The 14,400-nt window shown below is 65.9% G+C and overlaps 1 protein-coding gene across 22 annotated transcripts in view; it reads right to left on the bottom strand.

Annotated features, from left to right (window-relative positions):
• BRSK2 (BR serine/threonine kinase 2) overlaps positions 1–14,400 on the bottom strand; it is a 69,755-nt gene that overhangs the window by 12,644 nt on the left and 42,711 nt on the right. For 11 of the 22 annotated variants that reach the window (XR_002938408.3, XR_002938405.3, XR_002938406.3 and 8 more), the window contains exons 3-14: positions 13,426–13,511; positions 10,872–11,012; positions 7,354–7,470; positions 6,864–6,897; positions 6,600–6,668; positions 6,370–6,516; positions 5,004–5,035; positions 4,540–4,704; positions 4,330–4,427; positions 4,091–4,241; positions 2,157–2,222; positions 169–229 (exon numbers count right to left, since the gene is read on the bottom strand). Coding sequence is in view for 16 of the 22 variants with exons in the window: in XM_024346884.3 (XP_024202652.1) it covers positions 169–229; positions 2,157–2,222; positions 4,091–4,241; positions 4,330–4,427; positions 4,540–4,704; positions 5,004–5,035; positions 6,370–6,516; positions 6,600–6,668; positions 6,864–6,897; positions 7,354–7,470; positions 10,872–11,012; positions 13,426–13,511 (1,167 nt within the window). In the remaining 6 variants the exon portion in view is untranslated. Of the gene's footprint in view, positions 1–168; positions 230–2,156; positions 2,223–4,090; positions 4,242–4,329; positions 4,428–4,539; positions 4,705–5,003; positions 5,036–6,369; positions 6,517–6,599; positions 6,669–6,863; positions 6,898–7,353; positions 7,471–10,871; positions 11,013–13,421; positions 13,512–14,400 lie in introns of all 22 variants that reach the window. The other 11 variants (XR_002938410.3, XR_002938409.3, XM_063783702.1 and 8 more) reach the window with 2 other exon arrangements.

Genomic DNA, 14,400 nt, shown 5'->3' with positions numbered 1-14,400 from the left:
GAGCAGCCTGCACCACAGAGCAGCAGCCGCCACAGGAGCGCGGGCATGGGGGGGCGCCTGGGGCTGCTTCCCAGGGTCCGCGAGGCTGCCCCCACCCTGGCACACGCTGACTGGGAGGGTTGGGGCCTCTGTGCATCCGAGCTGGGTGGGGGCGGGGGGGTCACTCACCCGGGGGCTGCTGAGTGGGCTGGTGGAAAGGCCTGAGGAGGCACCGCTGATGGACCGAGACCTGGAGGTCACAAGGTACAGGGCCACTGCTCAGCCAGCGGGCAGTGGAGCAGCAGGTGCTGGGCTCTGCTCCCCCCAGGTAAACCCTCCAGGAGGCCTGGAGCCCGGGCCAAGAGCCTCGAGGCCCTGGGTCCTGCTGCACACCCTGTCAATTCAGGAGGGCCCAGGGTGCCTGGCTGTGCCCAGCCCCACTGGGGCCCCCATCAGAGCCCACATGTGGGGGCCACCCCATGCCAGCAGCCCAGGCACAGCACAGGATACGGCATCAGACAGCCGCGGCAAAGGACCATCCAGCGTGGGGGTGGACCGAGGGACGAGGGGACAGACGGGAGCTTCCTGTGAGCTTCCTGTATGCAGCCCCTTCTGCTCCAGGCCTCGTGCTGGCTCCAGCCTCCCACCTGCCAAGCCCCCCCTGGCTGAGCTCTCACAGGGCCTGCAGCCTGGTCCTCCATGTCCCTAGATGCCCGTGAGGGATGCCTGGGTCAGCGGCCGGCCCTTCCCTTGTCCACAACCAGGAGGGCCTGGGCAGGGCCAGGCTGGGGCAGCTGCTGGCAGGGACGGTAGGGCCTTGTCCCACCAGTGCCCTACTCAGCCTGAGACCTGCACACAGCAGGAGGGAGGCCCTGGCCCGGCGTGCCCGGCTGAGACTCCGGTGTGTGGCCGCCACCCCCGTGCAGGGACCAGGACGGCTGTGCGTCGTTCCACCACACTGCACGGACGAGCCGGCGCCCACGCGCCCAGACAGTGGCAGCTGCCATCCTTGGAGGAAGGAAATGCAGGGAGGGGCCGAGGCAGCCGCCGAAGAGAAGAGGACAGAGAAGAGTAAAAGCCCGGCCTGCACTGCCCACCAGGCCTGCCCACCGCCAGCCGGCCACGAGGGGCCTCGCTAGTCCACACCACGGCCCAGGCCCCGGACCGTGGAGAGTGCCACACTGGCCACACACCTGGTTCCCGGACACCCGGGGGCTGGGCCCCACGGTGACGACCCTCCAACTCCCTCACCTGACACAGCCAAGGGGCAGGGAGGCGGCAGGGACCCCATGCACAACCCAGCCTGTCTGGGCCAGGATGACACCCAGGGCTGGAACTGGACCCAGAGCTTTCAGGGCTGAGCTGGGAGCGCGGACAGCCCTCATGGGGGCAGCAGCCACCAGTGAGGCCCTGGACCTGTGGTTCCTGTCGAGCCCGCCCAGAGCTCGTGACTGGGCACGAGGAAGACAGAAGAGGTACTGGAAACCCTGGGGTGGAGGGGCCGAGCCCTGGTCCTATCCGGCCAGGCAGCTGCTGGGAACACTGAGCTACAGTTGCTGGGGCAGGGGCAGGAGAGACGGCGCCAGCCCTGAGGGCAGCCAGGGCAGGCAGAGTGAGGGCACACAGGTGAGGGTCCCAGGTAGGCACGGGGCCAGGGCTCAAAGAGAAGGACCCCGACTAGCAGCCAGCACACTGCAGCCTTGGGGGCGGCGCCACCCGCCCAGGCTCGCAAAACTGGCCCCAGGTAGAGGCCCCTCTTGACGGCGGCACCTCCTGCCCTCCTCAGTTCCTGCAGGTGGGCACAGGACGGCTGCTCGGCTTCAACTGTGGCTGGCCCCAGGGGCAGCAGGGCCACCGAGGCCCACTGGACACAGCACAGGGGCTGGCAGGAGGAGCGGCTCGGCCTGCAGCCACGCCGGGCTCTAGCCCCAGGCCCTGTAAGCCATGGTGCGTGGTCCCCTCACAGGCAGGCGTGGGCCACGCCTCAGCAGCCCCACCCCTCCTCCTCGGCCTCTGCCTGGCCCTCGGGCCCTCGCCTGGCTTGCTGGCTGGCTTCACCGCAGCAGGAGCCCTGCAGCCCAGCCCGCCACCAGACCCGCCCATGTGCCTGCCCGGCCTGAGGCAGGACAGCGTGTCTGGGGCTGGGAGGTGCGGGGACGGGTGGTCGGGGTGTATACCTGTCTTCTTTGCTGAATTGGGGATGGGCCTCAGCGATATCCAGGCTTTTACTGAACATTGCTTTACTACAGCAGAACAGAGCGAGAAAACACAGTTACTGACAGCCACACGTGGGCACAGGTCGGCCCCCAGGGCCCGGGCCACACCGGGTAAGAACTCCACGTGGCTCTGAGGCCGCCGCACAAAGATGGCGAGAGAGGAGGCTGGGCCAGACGGCACACCCCGCACCGTGTGACTGCTGGGCAGGGTGGCCTGGTAGCCCCCACCCCAGCCCCCAGGACCCCTGTGTCCCCAGTCAGCAGCCCTGTGTGGCCCAGCACCAAGCAGCTGGGTCTCTGCTGGCTGCACAGGTGGCCCCACCAGGAGTGGAATCTGGCTGGGACATGCCAGGACTAGTGGCCTTCCAGAGGCCCCGGAATGGTCCATGGCCTGGCCCATCCCACACCTGCCCCAGGCAGCCAGGCCTGGGAGTTGCAGCAGAGGCCAAGAGGGCGGCCTCCCACGCCGCTGACCGGAGGGGCCAGGCAGTGGGGTGGTGGGGCCTGCCCTGCAGGGTCGGGGAGTCCAGGGAGGTGGCCACGCAGGCAGGAGGCAGGCACCTGGGCTGCAGGTTGAGGTGCCCCCATGACATGCAGGCCACTGAAGGTCAGGACAGTAGAATGTAGATAGGAGGGCCCCTTGCTACCCCCTAGTACTGGGGTCAGGGCTGCGCTGACTGGGCCCTGGGAAGGAGGTTCTGGGGGCTGGGACCCCAGGTTGGAAGCTGGGCCAGCCTGAAACCCTGGGGAGGGCCTAGGACTCCCAGGGGGCCATGGCCTGGGAGCTGCCAGAACTGGGACCACCAGTACTCTGGCCAGGGCTGGGGCTGGAACAGGTTTAGCCTGATGGCTGCCAAGCTACCTTGCAGTTCCCCACAGCTTCCCCCAAGTTCCCGAGGAACAGGCCACGCCTGTCCCACCCCCCACATCTCCAATACAAGGAGGGGGCCCTGGGGTGCTGAGGCCCAGATCACAGGGCAGACCAGAGACTGCTGCCCGGGCTCCCGGACCTCCTGGTGTGCTCCTGGGCCCAAGGGCTGTCCCCAAGTGTTGGAAGCTGCCACCTGGTGAGGGACGTTTGAGCTCATCCCCAAGAGGCCGCACCGGCTCCAAGGATTTGCTGAGGGCCTCGTGCGGGCAGCCCAGCCCTGCCCCCACCCAGCAGAGGCTCCAGAGGGGCTGGGTGCCCTTCCTCCGGCCACGGGTCTGCTCATCACTGCTGAGTTCTGTGATGTCCCTGGCCACACACACCACACTTGCCACCCAGAGCCGGGCCCAGCATTGCTGGGACCAGGGGGACAGGCTTGCTGGGCTGATGGCTCTGAGCATGGTGTGACCATATCACAGCTCAGCCCAGCCAAGCTTGGGTCAAGCCAGCCCAGCCTGGCTCGGCTCAGCCGAATCCAGTTTAGCCCAGCCCAGCCCTGCCCACCCTAATTCAACTCAATCCTGCTCAGCCGCGCAGTCCAGTACAGCCCAGCTCGGCTCAACCAAGTGCAGTCTAGCCCAGCCCAAACCAGCCCAGGCCAGCCCAGCTCAGCCTAGTCTAGTCTAGACCAGCCCAGCCCAGCTCAACCCTGTCTAGTCCAGTTTAGTCCAGCCCAGCCCAGCCCAGCTTATTCTAGCCCAGTCCAACCCAGCCCAGCCTAGCTTAGCCTAGCCTATGCCAGCCCAGCTTAGCCTAGCCCAGTCCAGTCTAGCCCAGTCCATTCCAGCACAGCACAGCCCAGCTCAGCTTAGCCCAGCCCAGCTCAGCTAAGCCCAGTTTAGCCCATGCAGCCCCACCCAATGGCCTCAGCCGAGACCCCAGGCCAATGGGTAGCGATGAGCCAGGCAGCAGTGCCGCGCAGCCAGGGCCCAGGGAGGGAGGCCCAGCAGCCTCGGGGCACACACACCTCTGGCCGTGCTGGGCCATCTCAATGGCCCGCCGCGCAGGCACCGGGGAGCCGCCGTCCGTCACGCTGAGCACCTCCATGGACTTGCGTTCTGGCCGCCGCTTGCCGTGCCGGTTCAGCATCGGGGAGTCCACACGCTTCCGGGGAGGGTCTGAGTACAGACGAAGGTCAGGCCAGACAGCCCCTGGACCCCGGTGGGGCAGTGCAGGCCGGGCTGGAGGCCACCCCTGGACCCATACCTATCTCGTTCCGGGGGGGCAGGTCCTCATCCTCCTGGCTCGGGTACCTTTCTTTCCGGTCCAGGAGGAGGAAGTAAATCATCTTCTCCTGGTTCTCCCTACAGCGGGCGAGAGGCGCAAGACGCGCTGGCACACGGGGCCGCCGGCTCCTCCGGGGCGGCGCTCCCACCCCAGGCCCCGTGCCCCACCCGGGAGCAGCCCCAGACGCACTCCTCGGACAGCAGGTCCTGCAGCAGCTTGTTGCGGTCTCGGAAGCAGCCCAGTGAGTGCATGCTGTCCAGCACGTCGGGGTCGATGTCCTCCAGGCTGGGCAGCGAGCGGATCTGCACCTTGCGAGGAATGGGCTGCTCTGGTTCGGGCTCATTCTTGCCCCCTCTGTGGACACAGGACGGGCCACCCGCTCATCAGCTCCGGCCGGGCCTGGGCGGCTGCGAGGGTGGGAGGCCCGCCCTCACCTGGGGCCCTTCATCCTGCCACTCTCCCTGTGCCCAGCCCGGGGAGGCCTCCTGCGTCCTGCCCACACCCCGCACCCAGCGCAGGCCACGGAGGGCCAAGGGCCAAGGCAGGGCAGGGCCTGCGCTGGGCCGGAGCCCTCCCCCCCGCCTTTCCTAGCAGGGCCTCCAGGCCACAGTAACAGGCAAAGCAGGCGATTAGTGGGTGGAAAAGCTACTTACATATACCATATGTGTTTCTGAATGTGCTCTAGCTACAAGGAAAGAGAAACAGGGAGTTAGTACGGACGAGGGACGGAAAGAGCCCACATTAGGAGGTGAGGGGGAAGGCAGGGGCGCTGGGAGCACGGAGAGAGCAGGAGAGGGTGAGGGCAAGTGAGTGGGGGGAAGGTGGGGAGGAGGATAGGGAGGGGGCTGCGTTCCCAGAGGCTCAAGGCCAGCACCCCTGCTCCTGCCTCTCCCAAGTGGAGAAGAAAACACACACCTCAAGGAGGAGAGAAGTCGGGGGAGCTGGGGTCGGAGGGGGTGCTCCAGGTAGGGGCAGGGGCCTGGGGAGCGGAGGGAGAGGGGGAGGGAGGGAAGCTGGAGCCAGGGCGGCCCCAGGTGCCTGTGCTGCCTGGGCTGGGCCCCTCCGTGGCTCTAGGAAGGAACCAAGGCAGGAGAGCAGGGAGCAGCCAGGAGGGAGCTGAAGCCAGGAGAACCCGGCCCACCTGTGCGGCGGGGCAGGGCTGGGTGCAGGTGCAGGCAGGAGGCTGGGAGGGCCGGCCAGCCACACGGCCCCTTCTCTCCACCCTGACTCAGGGACAGCTCGTGGGGTGTGAGGCAGTGGCCACTTGGGAACAGGGCAACGCTACCCTGGAAGGGCCAGCCCAGAGTGTGACCTGCTTCTGTCAAGTGGACACGTGCGGTCCCCACACCAGGCAGCCCTGGAGGAGGTCAGGACCAGCAGCTGGGGGCTACCTTTGGCTCTTGCTAGCCCCCACAGCTGCTGGGGGCACTCAGCAGAACTATTCATGCTGCCTGGAGCTTGCCCCAGCAGCGTCTGGAGGCAGGATGGCTGTGATGGGGAAGCACCAGTGCTTTTGTGTAACTTATAGCCAGGTCTCACCTACATGTGCACACAGCCCCCCACACCTGTGCACACCCCACACTGGTACAAGTGCTCATATGCACCTGGACACACCTCCCCACACGTGCACATGCCCACACCTACGCCCTCACCCAATCACATGAACCTGGGCATGTGCCTGGGTACCCCCACACCCTTGAACACACACCTGGGCATGTGCCTACATTTGTGCACCCACACACCTGAACACGAGCCCACACATGCCTGGGCACTCCCACACCTGGGCACGCACACACACTTGAACACTCACCTGGTCACCCACACACGGGCATGGGCCCACATTTGGTCACCCACACCTGAACACAAGCCGACACCTGTGCACACGTCCACACACCTGGGCACCGACCCACACACCTGGGTGCCCACACGTCTGGGCACACACCTGTGCACACACAGGCACACGCCCGCCCCCGCGCCCCCCGCCACGCTCTGGGGCCGCCCTGCTCCGAGGGCACGCACCGTGAGGCGGCGTGCGGCGTCCACCTCAATCATGCCCCGTAGCAGACTCTGGCAGTCGGGCGGGATAAAGTGCGGCATGTGGAACACGCCCCGCTTCACCTTCTCCAGCAGCTGTCGCAAGTTGTCATCGTCGAAGGGCAGAGCCCCCTGCGGGCGGCCGGGTGGGGGTCAGCGTGGGCGGGCAGGTTTGGGGAGAGGCCAGGGCAGGGTTGAGGGGGCCAGGGTCTCACCACCAGCAAGGCGAACAGGATGACGCCGCAGCTCCACACGTCCGCCTTCCGGCCGTCATACTTCTCCCCCTGTGGACGGCAGTGCCCGGGCTGTTGGGGGGCGCAGGGCAGGGCGGGGGCCTTGGCGGGCCTGGGCTCAGAGGGAGTCGGCCCGGGGACAGGCAGCCTAGCAGCACCTGGGGGTGCGGCAGGCTGGGGTCCCACCAGGGTCAGGTCCCCGCCACCCTGGGACCCACAGAGCTGCACGCGGCGGCGCTGACTCACCCGGATCACCTCGGGGCAGGCGTAGTGGGGGGACCTGCGGGCAAGGGCAGAGGTCAGCGGCGGGGCTCCGGGCGCTGCCAGGCCCTCCCCCCAGGGTGATGGTGCACCGCAGGGCCCTCAAGGAGGCCTCCAGGGCTGTGGTGCCAGACGCCCCCACATTCCCTGCATCCCCAGGCGGGCTTTTGGGAGGAGATCAAGGTGGGGCACTGGGTCTCTGCTGCGCCCAAGGCTGTCTGCCCACTCGGCCGGGCAGGGGCCAGGGGGTCCCCAGGAGAGGGGCATGTAAGTGGGTCCCAGCGTCTCTCCCAGGCAGGCCAGGGCCAGGGCTGTACCCCTACCCTTACTGTGCCGGGAGGCCTGTCTCCCCACCACCACCAGGCTGTGGGGTACCGGGAGGCTCAGGCAGGCTGGGGGCCTCTCAGTCCACTGGCTCCTCTTCCCCCAGCCCAGCCTGTCCCCCAGCCTCTCCCCAGGGCAGAGGGCCACGTACCCACAGCTGGTCTCCAACAGGCTGTCGCCAACCTGCAGGGACGCCATGCCGAAGTCTGCGATCCGGATGTTGTTCTTCTCGTCCAGCAGGAGGTTTTCAGGTTTCAGATCCCTGTGGCTGGGGAGGAGGGTGGTGAGGCTGAACAGGGCCAGTCTCTGCCTTGAGCGCCTCCCCGCCCTGGAGACCCCCTGCCCAGAGCCCACTGCCTCTCCAAACGCCAATCACACGTAAGGGCCAATAGCAGCCCAGCCTGGTGATGTCATAGGCAGCCAATCAGAAGTCACCTGCCTGGTCCGTTTGGCTCTGGCCTTTGGTCAGGCATCCCTGTTTCTCCTGCCATGCCCTCCTGCACCCTGGCAGGCTCCTTCCTGCCCCCTCCTGCTCCCTAGCACACCTGCTCTGGCCTAGACCAACCTAGGGCCCCCAGGCACGTAGGGATGCAAGCAATGGCCCCTGGAAAGGCCGAGGGGCTCCCAGAGTGCTTGGGTGGGTGCCAGGCAGAAAACTTCCCGACACACTGCCCACTCAGGGGAAAGGGGAGGTGCAGGGGGTCCTCGGGGGGAAAAGGGAAGCACCTGGTGCACATGGTGCACTTGAGAGGTAGCTAATGGGGTGGGGGGGACAGTGCACTTGAGGGGTAGCTAATGGGAGGGACGGTGCACTTGAGGGGCCGCTAATGGGGGGGACGGTGCACTTGAGGGGCCGCTAATGGGGGGATGGTGCACTTGAGGGGTAGCTAATGGGGGGATGGTGCACTTGAGGGGCAGCTAATGGGGGGGATGGTGCACTTGAGGGGCCGCTAATGGGGGGAGGGGACGGTGCACTTGAGGGGCTGCTAATGGGGGGACGGTGCACTTGAGGGGTAGCTAATGAGGGGGATGGTGCACTTGAGGGGCCGCTAATGGGGGGGATGGTGCACTTGAGGGGTAGCTAATGGGGGGATGGTGCACTTGAGGGGTAGCTAATGGGGGGAGGGGACGGTGCACTTGAGGGGCCGCTAATGAGGGGATGGTACACTTGAGGGGTAGCTAATGGGGGGAGCGGACGGTGCACTTGAGGGGCCGCTAATGAGGGGATGGTGCACTTGAGGGGTAGCTAATGGGGGGAGGGGACGGTGCACTTGAGGGGCCGCTAATGAGGGGATGGTGCACTTGAGGGGTAGCTAATGGGGGGAGGGGACGGTGCACTTGAGGGGCCGCTAATGGGGGTATGGTGCACTTGAGGGGCAGCTAATGGGGGGAGGGGACGGTGCACTTGAGGGGCTGCTAATGGGGGGATGGTGCACTTGAGGGGCCGCTAATGGGGGGACGGTGCACCTGAGGGGCCGCTAATGGGGGAGACGGTGCACTTGAGGGGTAGCTAATGGGGGGGATGGTGCACTTGGGCCGCTAATGGGGGGGATGGTGCACTTGAGGGGCTGCTAATGGGGACGGTGCACTTGAGGGGCCGCTAATGGGGGGACGGTGCACTTGAGGGGCCGCTAATGGGGGGGATGGTGCACTTGAGGGGTAGCTAATGGGGGGAGGGGATGGTGCACTTGAGGGGCCGCTAATGAGGGGGATGGTGCACTTGAGGGGTAGTTAATGGGGGGGATGGTGCACTTGGGTAGTTAATGGGGGGGAGGGTGCACTTGAGGGGCCGCTAATGGGGGGGATGGTGCACTTGAGGGGTAGTTAATGGGGGGGATGGTGCACTTGAGGGGTAGTTAATGGGGGGGATGGTGCACTTGAGGGGTAGTTAATGGGGGGATGGTGCACTTGAGGGGTAGCTAATGGGGGGATGGTGCACTTGAGGGGTAGTTAATGGGGGGGATGGTGCACTTGAGGGGTAGTTAATGGGGGGGATGGTGCACTTGAGGGGTAGCTAATGGGGGGATGGTACACTTGAGGGGTAGCTAATGGGGGGATGGTGTACTTGAGGGGCAGCTAATCGGGGGGACGGTGCACCTGAGGAGCAGCTAATGAGGAGGGGATGATGCACCTGAGGGGTAGCTAATGATGGGGATGGTGCACTTGAGGGGTAGCTAATGGGGGGACGGTGCACTTGAGGGGCCGCTAATGGGGGGAGGGGATGGTGCACTTGAGGGGTAGTTAATGGGGGGGACGGTGCACTTGAGGGGTAGCTAATGGGGGGGATGGTGCACTTCAGGGGTAGCTAATGGGGGGATGGTGCACTTGAGGGGCAGCTAATGGGGGGGGATGGTGCACTTGAGGGGCAGCTAATGAGGGGGACAGTGCACTTGAGGGGCTGCTAATGGGGGGGATGGTGCACTTGAGGGGCTGCTAATGGGGGGGATGGTGCACTTGAGGGATAGTTAATGGGGGGGATGGTGCACTTGAGGGGCCGCTATGGGGGGACGGTGCACTTGAGGGGTAGCTAATGGGGGGGATGGTGCACTTGAGGGGTAGTTAATGGGGGGGATGGTGCACTTGAGGGGTAGTTAATGGGGGGGATGGTGCACTTGAGGGGCAGCTAATGGGGGGATGGTGCACTTGAGGGGTAGCTAATGGGGGGGATGGTGCACTTGAGGGGTAGTTAATGGGGGGGAGGGTGCACTTGAGGGGCAGCTAATGGGGGGAGGGGATGGTGCACTTGAGGGGCAGCTAATGAGGGGGACAGTGCACTTGAGGGGTAGCTAATAGGGGGATGGTGCACTTGAGGGGCTGCTAATGGGGGCGGTGCACTTGAGGGGTAGTTAATGGGGGGGATGGTGCACTTGAGGGGTAGTTAATGGGGGGACGGTGCACTTGAGGGGTAGTTAATGGGGGGATGGTGCACTTGAGGGGCTGCTAATGGGGGGGATAGTGCACTTGAGGGGTAGTTAATGGGGGGGATGGTGCACTTGAGGGGCTGCTAATGGGGGGGATGGTGCACTTGAGGGGCAGCTAATGGGATGGTGCACTTGAGGGGCCGCTAATGGGGGGAGGGGATGGTGCACTTGAGGGGCTGCTAATGGGGGGGATGGTGCACTTGAGGGGCAGCTAATGGGGGGACGGTGCACTTGAGGGGTAGCTAATGGGGGGGACAGTGCACTTGAGGGGCAGCTAATGGGGAGGAGGGAATGGTGCACTTGAGGGGCCGCTAATAGGGGGAGGGGATGGTGCACTTGAGGGGCTGCTAATGGGGGGGATGGTGCACTTAAGGGGCAGCTAATGGGGGGACGGTGCACTTGAGGGGTAGCTAATGGGGGGGACAGTGCACTTGAGGGGCAGCTAATGGGGAGGAGGGAATGGTGCACTTGAGGGGCCGCTAATAGGGGGAGGGGATGGTGCACTTGAGGGGCAGCTAATGGGGGGGACGGTGCACTTGCGGGGCAGCTAATGGGGAGGAGGGGATGGTGCACTTGAGGGGTAGCTAATGGGGGGGACAGTGCACTTGAGGGGCAGCTAATGGGGGGCATGGTGTACCTCGGAATAGCACCATAGGAGGTGTAGTCCTTGGGGCACAGGGGGCGTCTGTGGTAGCGCACTGGGTGTGGGGGTCCCTGGGGAGTGGGGGGCACCAGGGGTGGGGCTCACCATATGGAGTGGCTGTGGCAGAAGTCCAGCGCTGAGATGATCTGCCGGAAGAACTTCCGAGCCTCCTTAGGCGTCAGCCTCCCCTTCTTCACCAGGTAGTCGAAGAGCTCACCACCTGACACGTGTTCTAGCACCAGGTACCTGCAGGAGACGGGGCCACCAGTGCGCCCAGCTGCGGCTGCCCGCCGCCCCTCCTCATCCCAGGGCCTCCCACAGCTGCCTCCTGGCCCAGCCTCTCTGCAGGCCGCCCCCATCCTCCTGCTGGCTGCGGGGGCAGCTGAGAGGAGCCCTGACTATGGTGGATCTCAAACCATCTGGGCTCCTGGGGGTGGACCTCAAATGAGTCTTCAAGGAGCCTGGGTTGGGGTGGGGTGGGGTGAGGGTGGAGGAACAGGTGAAGGGATGGTTTGGAACCCACAGGCTGAGTGTGGCGGGTGCTGGGGCCAAGGCTCGGTGCATGGGGTAGCCTCGGGACTCTGCCCTGCCTGCTCTGGCCCTCACACCCTGTGGTCCTCAGTGGCACAGGCACCGAGCAGGGAGACCACGCAGCCGCATCCAGGGGCCCAGGGACTGTCTGGGCCTCTGTGGGGGGAACAGGAGGTGTGAAGGCCAGGGGAAGGGGGTGAGGAAAAGGTTGGCCTGGCCCTCCCCTTCCTGCCCTGGTGGGCTCCCAGCACTGCCCCCGTGGGGTCTCAGCCACATGGAGGGTCCTGAGGAGCTGGTTCCTGGTGAGAGGCCCGTGGGACGCTGCATGCAGCTGCTTGGGGGCCGCTCCACCCAGGCTGAACCAGCTCGGGGGGGGGAGGCCTGTGAGGGTGGTGGCCCCTGGTGTGGCTGTGGTGATGTAGGGGGGCTGTACAGCCAAGGGGGTGGCACCTTGGTGCAGGCTCAGAGCTGCCGTGCGGACTGGGATGACGGGCTGTCCCAGGAGCTGGTTTTGGCAGGAGTCAAGGGCCCAGTGTGGGGATGGGAGCAGAGGTTGTGGTGAAGCCCCCAGGGCAGGGGAAGGTGTGAAGCCCCCAGGGCAGGGGAAGGTGGTGAAGCCCCCAGGGCAGGGGAAGGCGGTGAAGCCCCTAGGGCAGGGGAAGATATGAAGCCCCCAGGGCAGGGGAAGGCGGTGAAGCCCCCAGGACAGGGGAAGGTGTGAAGCCCCCAGGGCAGGGGAAGGTGTGAAGCCCTCAGGCCAGGGGAAGGTGGTGGGGGCCAGGGTGGGATTCTGGGCAGGGGGGCGGCCAGGCCCAAGGCTCAGCATAGGCCACATGGTGTCCAGAGGGGGTGGGACAACACCCAGGGCCAGACCTCGGGAGAAGCCGCGAGCCCGGCCGTGCCCACCTCCTGGGCTCTTTCCTGTTCTTGGGCCTTGGCCTGCTGTGCCCATCCCCCCCGCACTCCCCTGCCCTCCCCTCCGAGAAGGCCTCCCCAGGACCCCACTGCACCAGCACCGTGTCACCATGAGGAAGCCATGCCCCTTGTCACAGTCCACCTTGCCAGCATCAGGGCCAGGACCACCCCCGCCCCCCCAGGCCTCTGGTGACAGTTTCTGAGCCCCTGCTCATGGTGGGGCAGGCGGGCTCCCCACACCCCACCCCTGGGTTTCCTCTCCCCAGCTACACACGAGCTGGCCACCTGCACATGCTCCCCACGAGAATGCAGAAACCCAGGCCAGAGCGAGCGTGGACATTGCTGCTGGGGGAAGGGGAGCTGCTGGGTTCAGCCAGGCCCTCAGCCAGCTCACCCTGAGGGCAGCCCCCAGCCCAGCCCAGCCCTGTATGTTCCCTGCTCCCTCAGAGCCTGATGCCTCAGAGATGCCCGGCTGGGATCACCTGGCAGGTCACGCCACCGCCCTGGGACCAGCGAGGGTCAGATGGGGGGGGGCTCAAGGCCAGACAGCCCTCGGGCAGCAGCCCCTCATCTGTCAGAAAGCCCCATCAGAGCACACAGAGCAGACTGCCGTGAGTGACCACTTTGCCCACTCCCAGGAGCTCCCTGAGGCTGGGTCTGGGGGGATGGGGTTCACAGCCAGGCATGCCTGGGACAGGGTAGGGATTTCTGCTGGCCTCAGCGGCTGTGGAGGTGACACTTTCAGCCACACTCGGCAGTCACGGTCCAGCCAGGGCGGGATCCTGGTGGCTATGCCTCGTGTGAGGGAGCCTCAGGGATAGAGACATGGCTCACTGCCCAGGGCTGGGGACGTCCTGGGCAGAGGCCGGGAGGCTCAGCGTGGCCATGTGGGGAGGGCCAGGTGCTCCTGCCCCTTGCCCTGAAACTCCTATCGCCCCTCCAGAAGGTCCTGTTCCCCCTTGCCAGCCTCAGGCTGGTGGCTCTGCGAGCCTCCACAGAGCAGGTCTCCGGTCTGGTCCAGAAGCAGAGACCACAGCGGCCTGGGCTGAGACCCTACCCAGGCAGGTGTTCATGCTAGCAGGGCCAGGGCTGCTGGGATGCAGCAGGCGCCCCTGGCCTCCAGCCCCTGTGCTCCCCAAGCCCCGGACACCCACCCCTGCAGCGACAGCTGCCACCTCCGCCACCCCAGCTCTTCAGACCCAGCAATACCTACAAATATTTTTTGTTTTCATAAACGTCGTGCAGCTTTAGGACGTGGGGGTGCTCAATGAGCTTCAGGATCGCGATCTCCCGCTCCACCTGCATGGGAGAGGCCAGAGAACATCACGCTTACAGGGCTGGGGCACGCATCGCTCCCCACAGACACTGCCTTTGGTGCCAGCTGTGGGGGTCGCAGGGGCCTTTGGTGCCAGCTGTGGGGGACGCAGGGGCCTTTGGTGCCAGCTGTGGGGGACGCAAGGGCCTTTGGTGCCAGCTGTGGGGGACGCAGGGGCCTTTGGTGCCAGCTGTGGGGGATGCAGGGACGTGGGTTGCTCAGCCGGGGCCCTGGCTGGTGGAGAGGGCAGAGGGCAGGGGCCTCAGTGGAGGGAGCCCAGGCCGCCGGGCTGACACCAGCCTGTAGGGCTGAGGACTGGGGGCCCCTGGAGCAGGAGGGCCCCTCCCCACACTGCCCAGGAAGGCAGGCAGCCTGGGCCTCTCTGTGAGCCCAGCCTCAGGAATGGGGCCTGGAGCTGTTGGAGACAAGGCCTCCCAGGCTCCCAGCCAGTCGGATGCAGGGCCCTTCCAGGCAGGCTGTGCCTGGGCTCCGCCCTTCCTCACGGTGGAGGCCTCACAGGAGGAGGGGCCGGGACAGGCCTCTGTGGGCTCAGGACTAGCATGAGGTGGGGGCAGGCATCCTGTTGTGTGTGGGACATACAGTAGGTGTGCAGGCCGTGGGCAGGGCATGTGCCCCCCATCCACAGGCTCCCAGCTGGTACTGTCCCCCAAGTGGGGAGGGCCCCAGGGAGGGGCAGAAGTGACCCCAGAGGGCACCTGACTCAGGACACCCAGTCCTGCTCCGAGGTAAGGGCAGGGCCCCCTCCCTCAGACATGCAAGCCTGGCCACGGGCAGCTGGTGCTCCGCCCAGCACAAAGAAGTGGCCGTGTCAGTGGTGGGGCCAGTGAGGCCATGGCCTGGGGTCCCAGCCCT

Source organism: Pan troglodytes, chromosome 9 (genome assembly GCF_028858775.2).
Source record: "Pan troglodytes isolate AG18354 chromosome 9, NHGRI_mPanTro3-v2.0_pri, whole genome shotgun sequence".
Taxonomy (NCBI): Eukaryota; Metazoa; Chordata; class Mammalia; order Primates; family Hominidae; genus Pan; species Pan troglodytes.
Note: the sequence above shows the minus strand (reverse complement) of the source record. Positions and strands in the feature narration are given on the sequence as shown.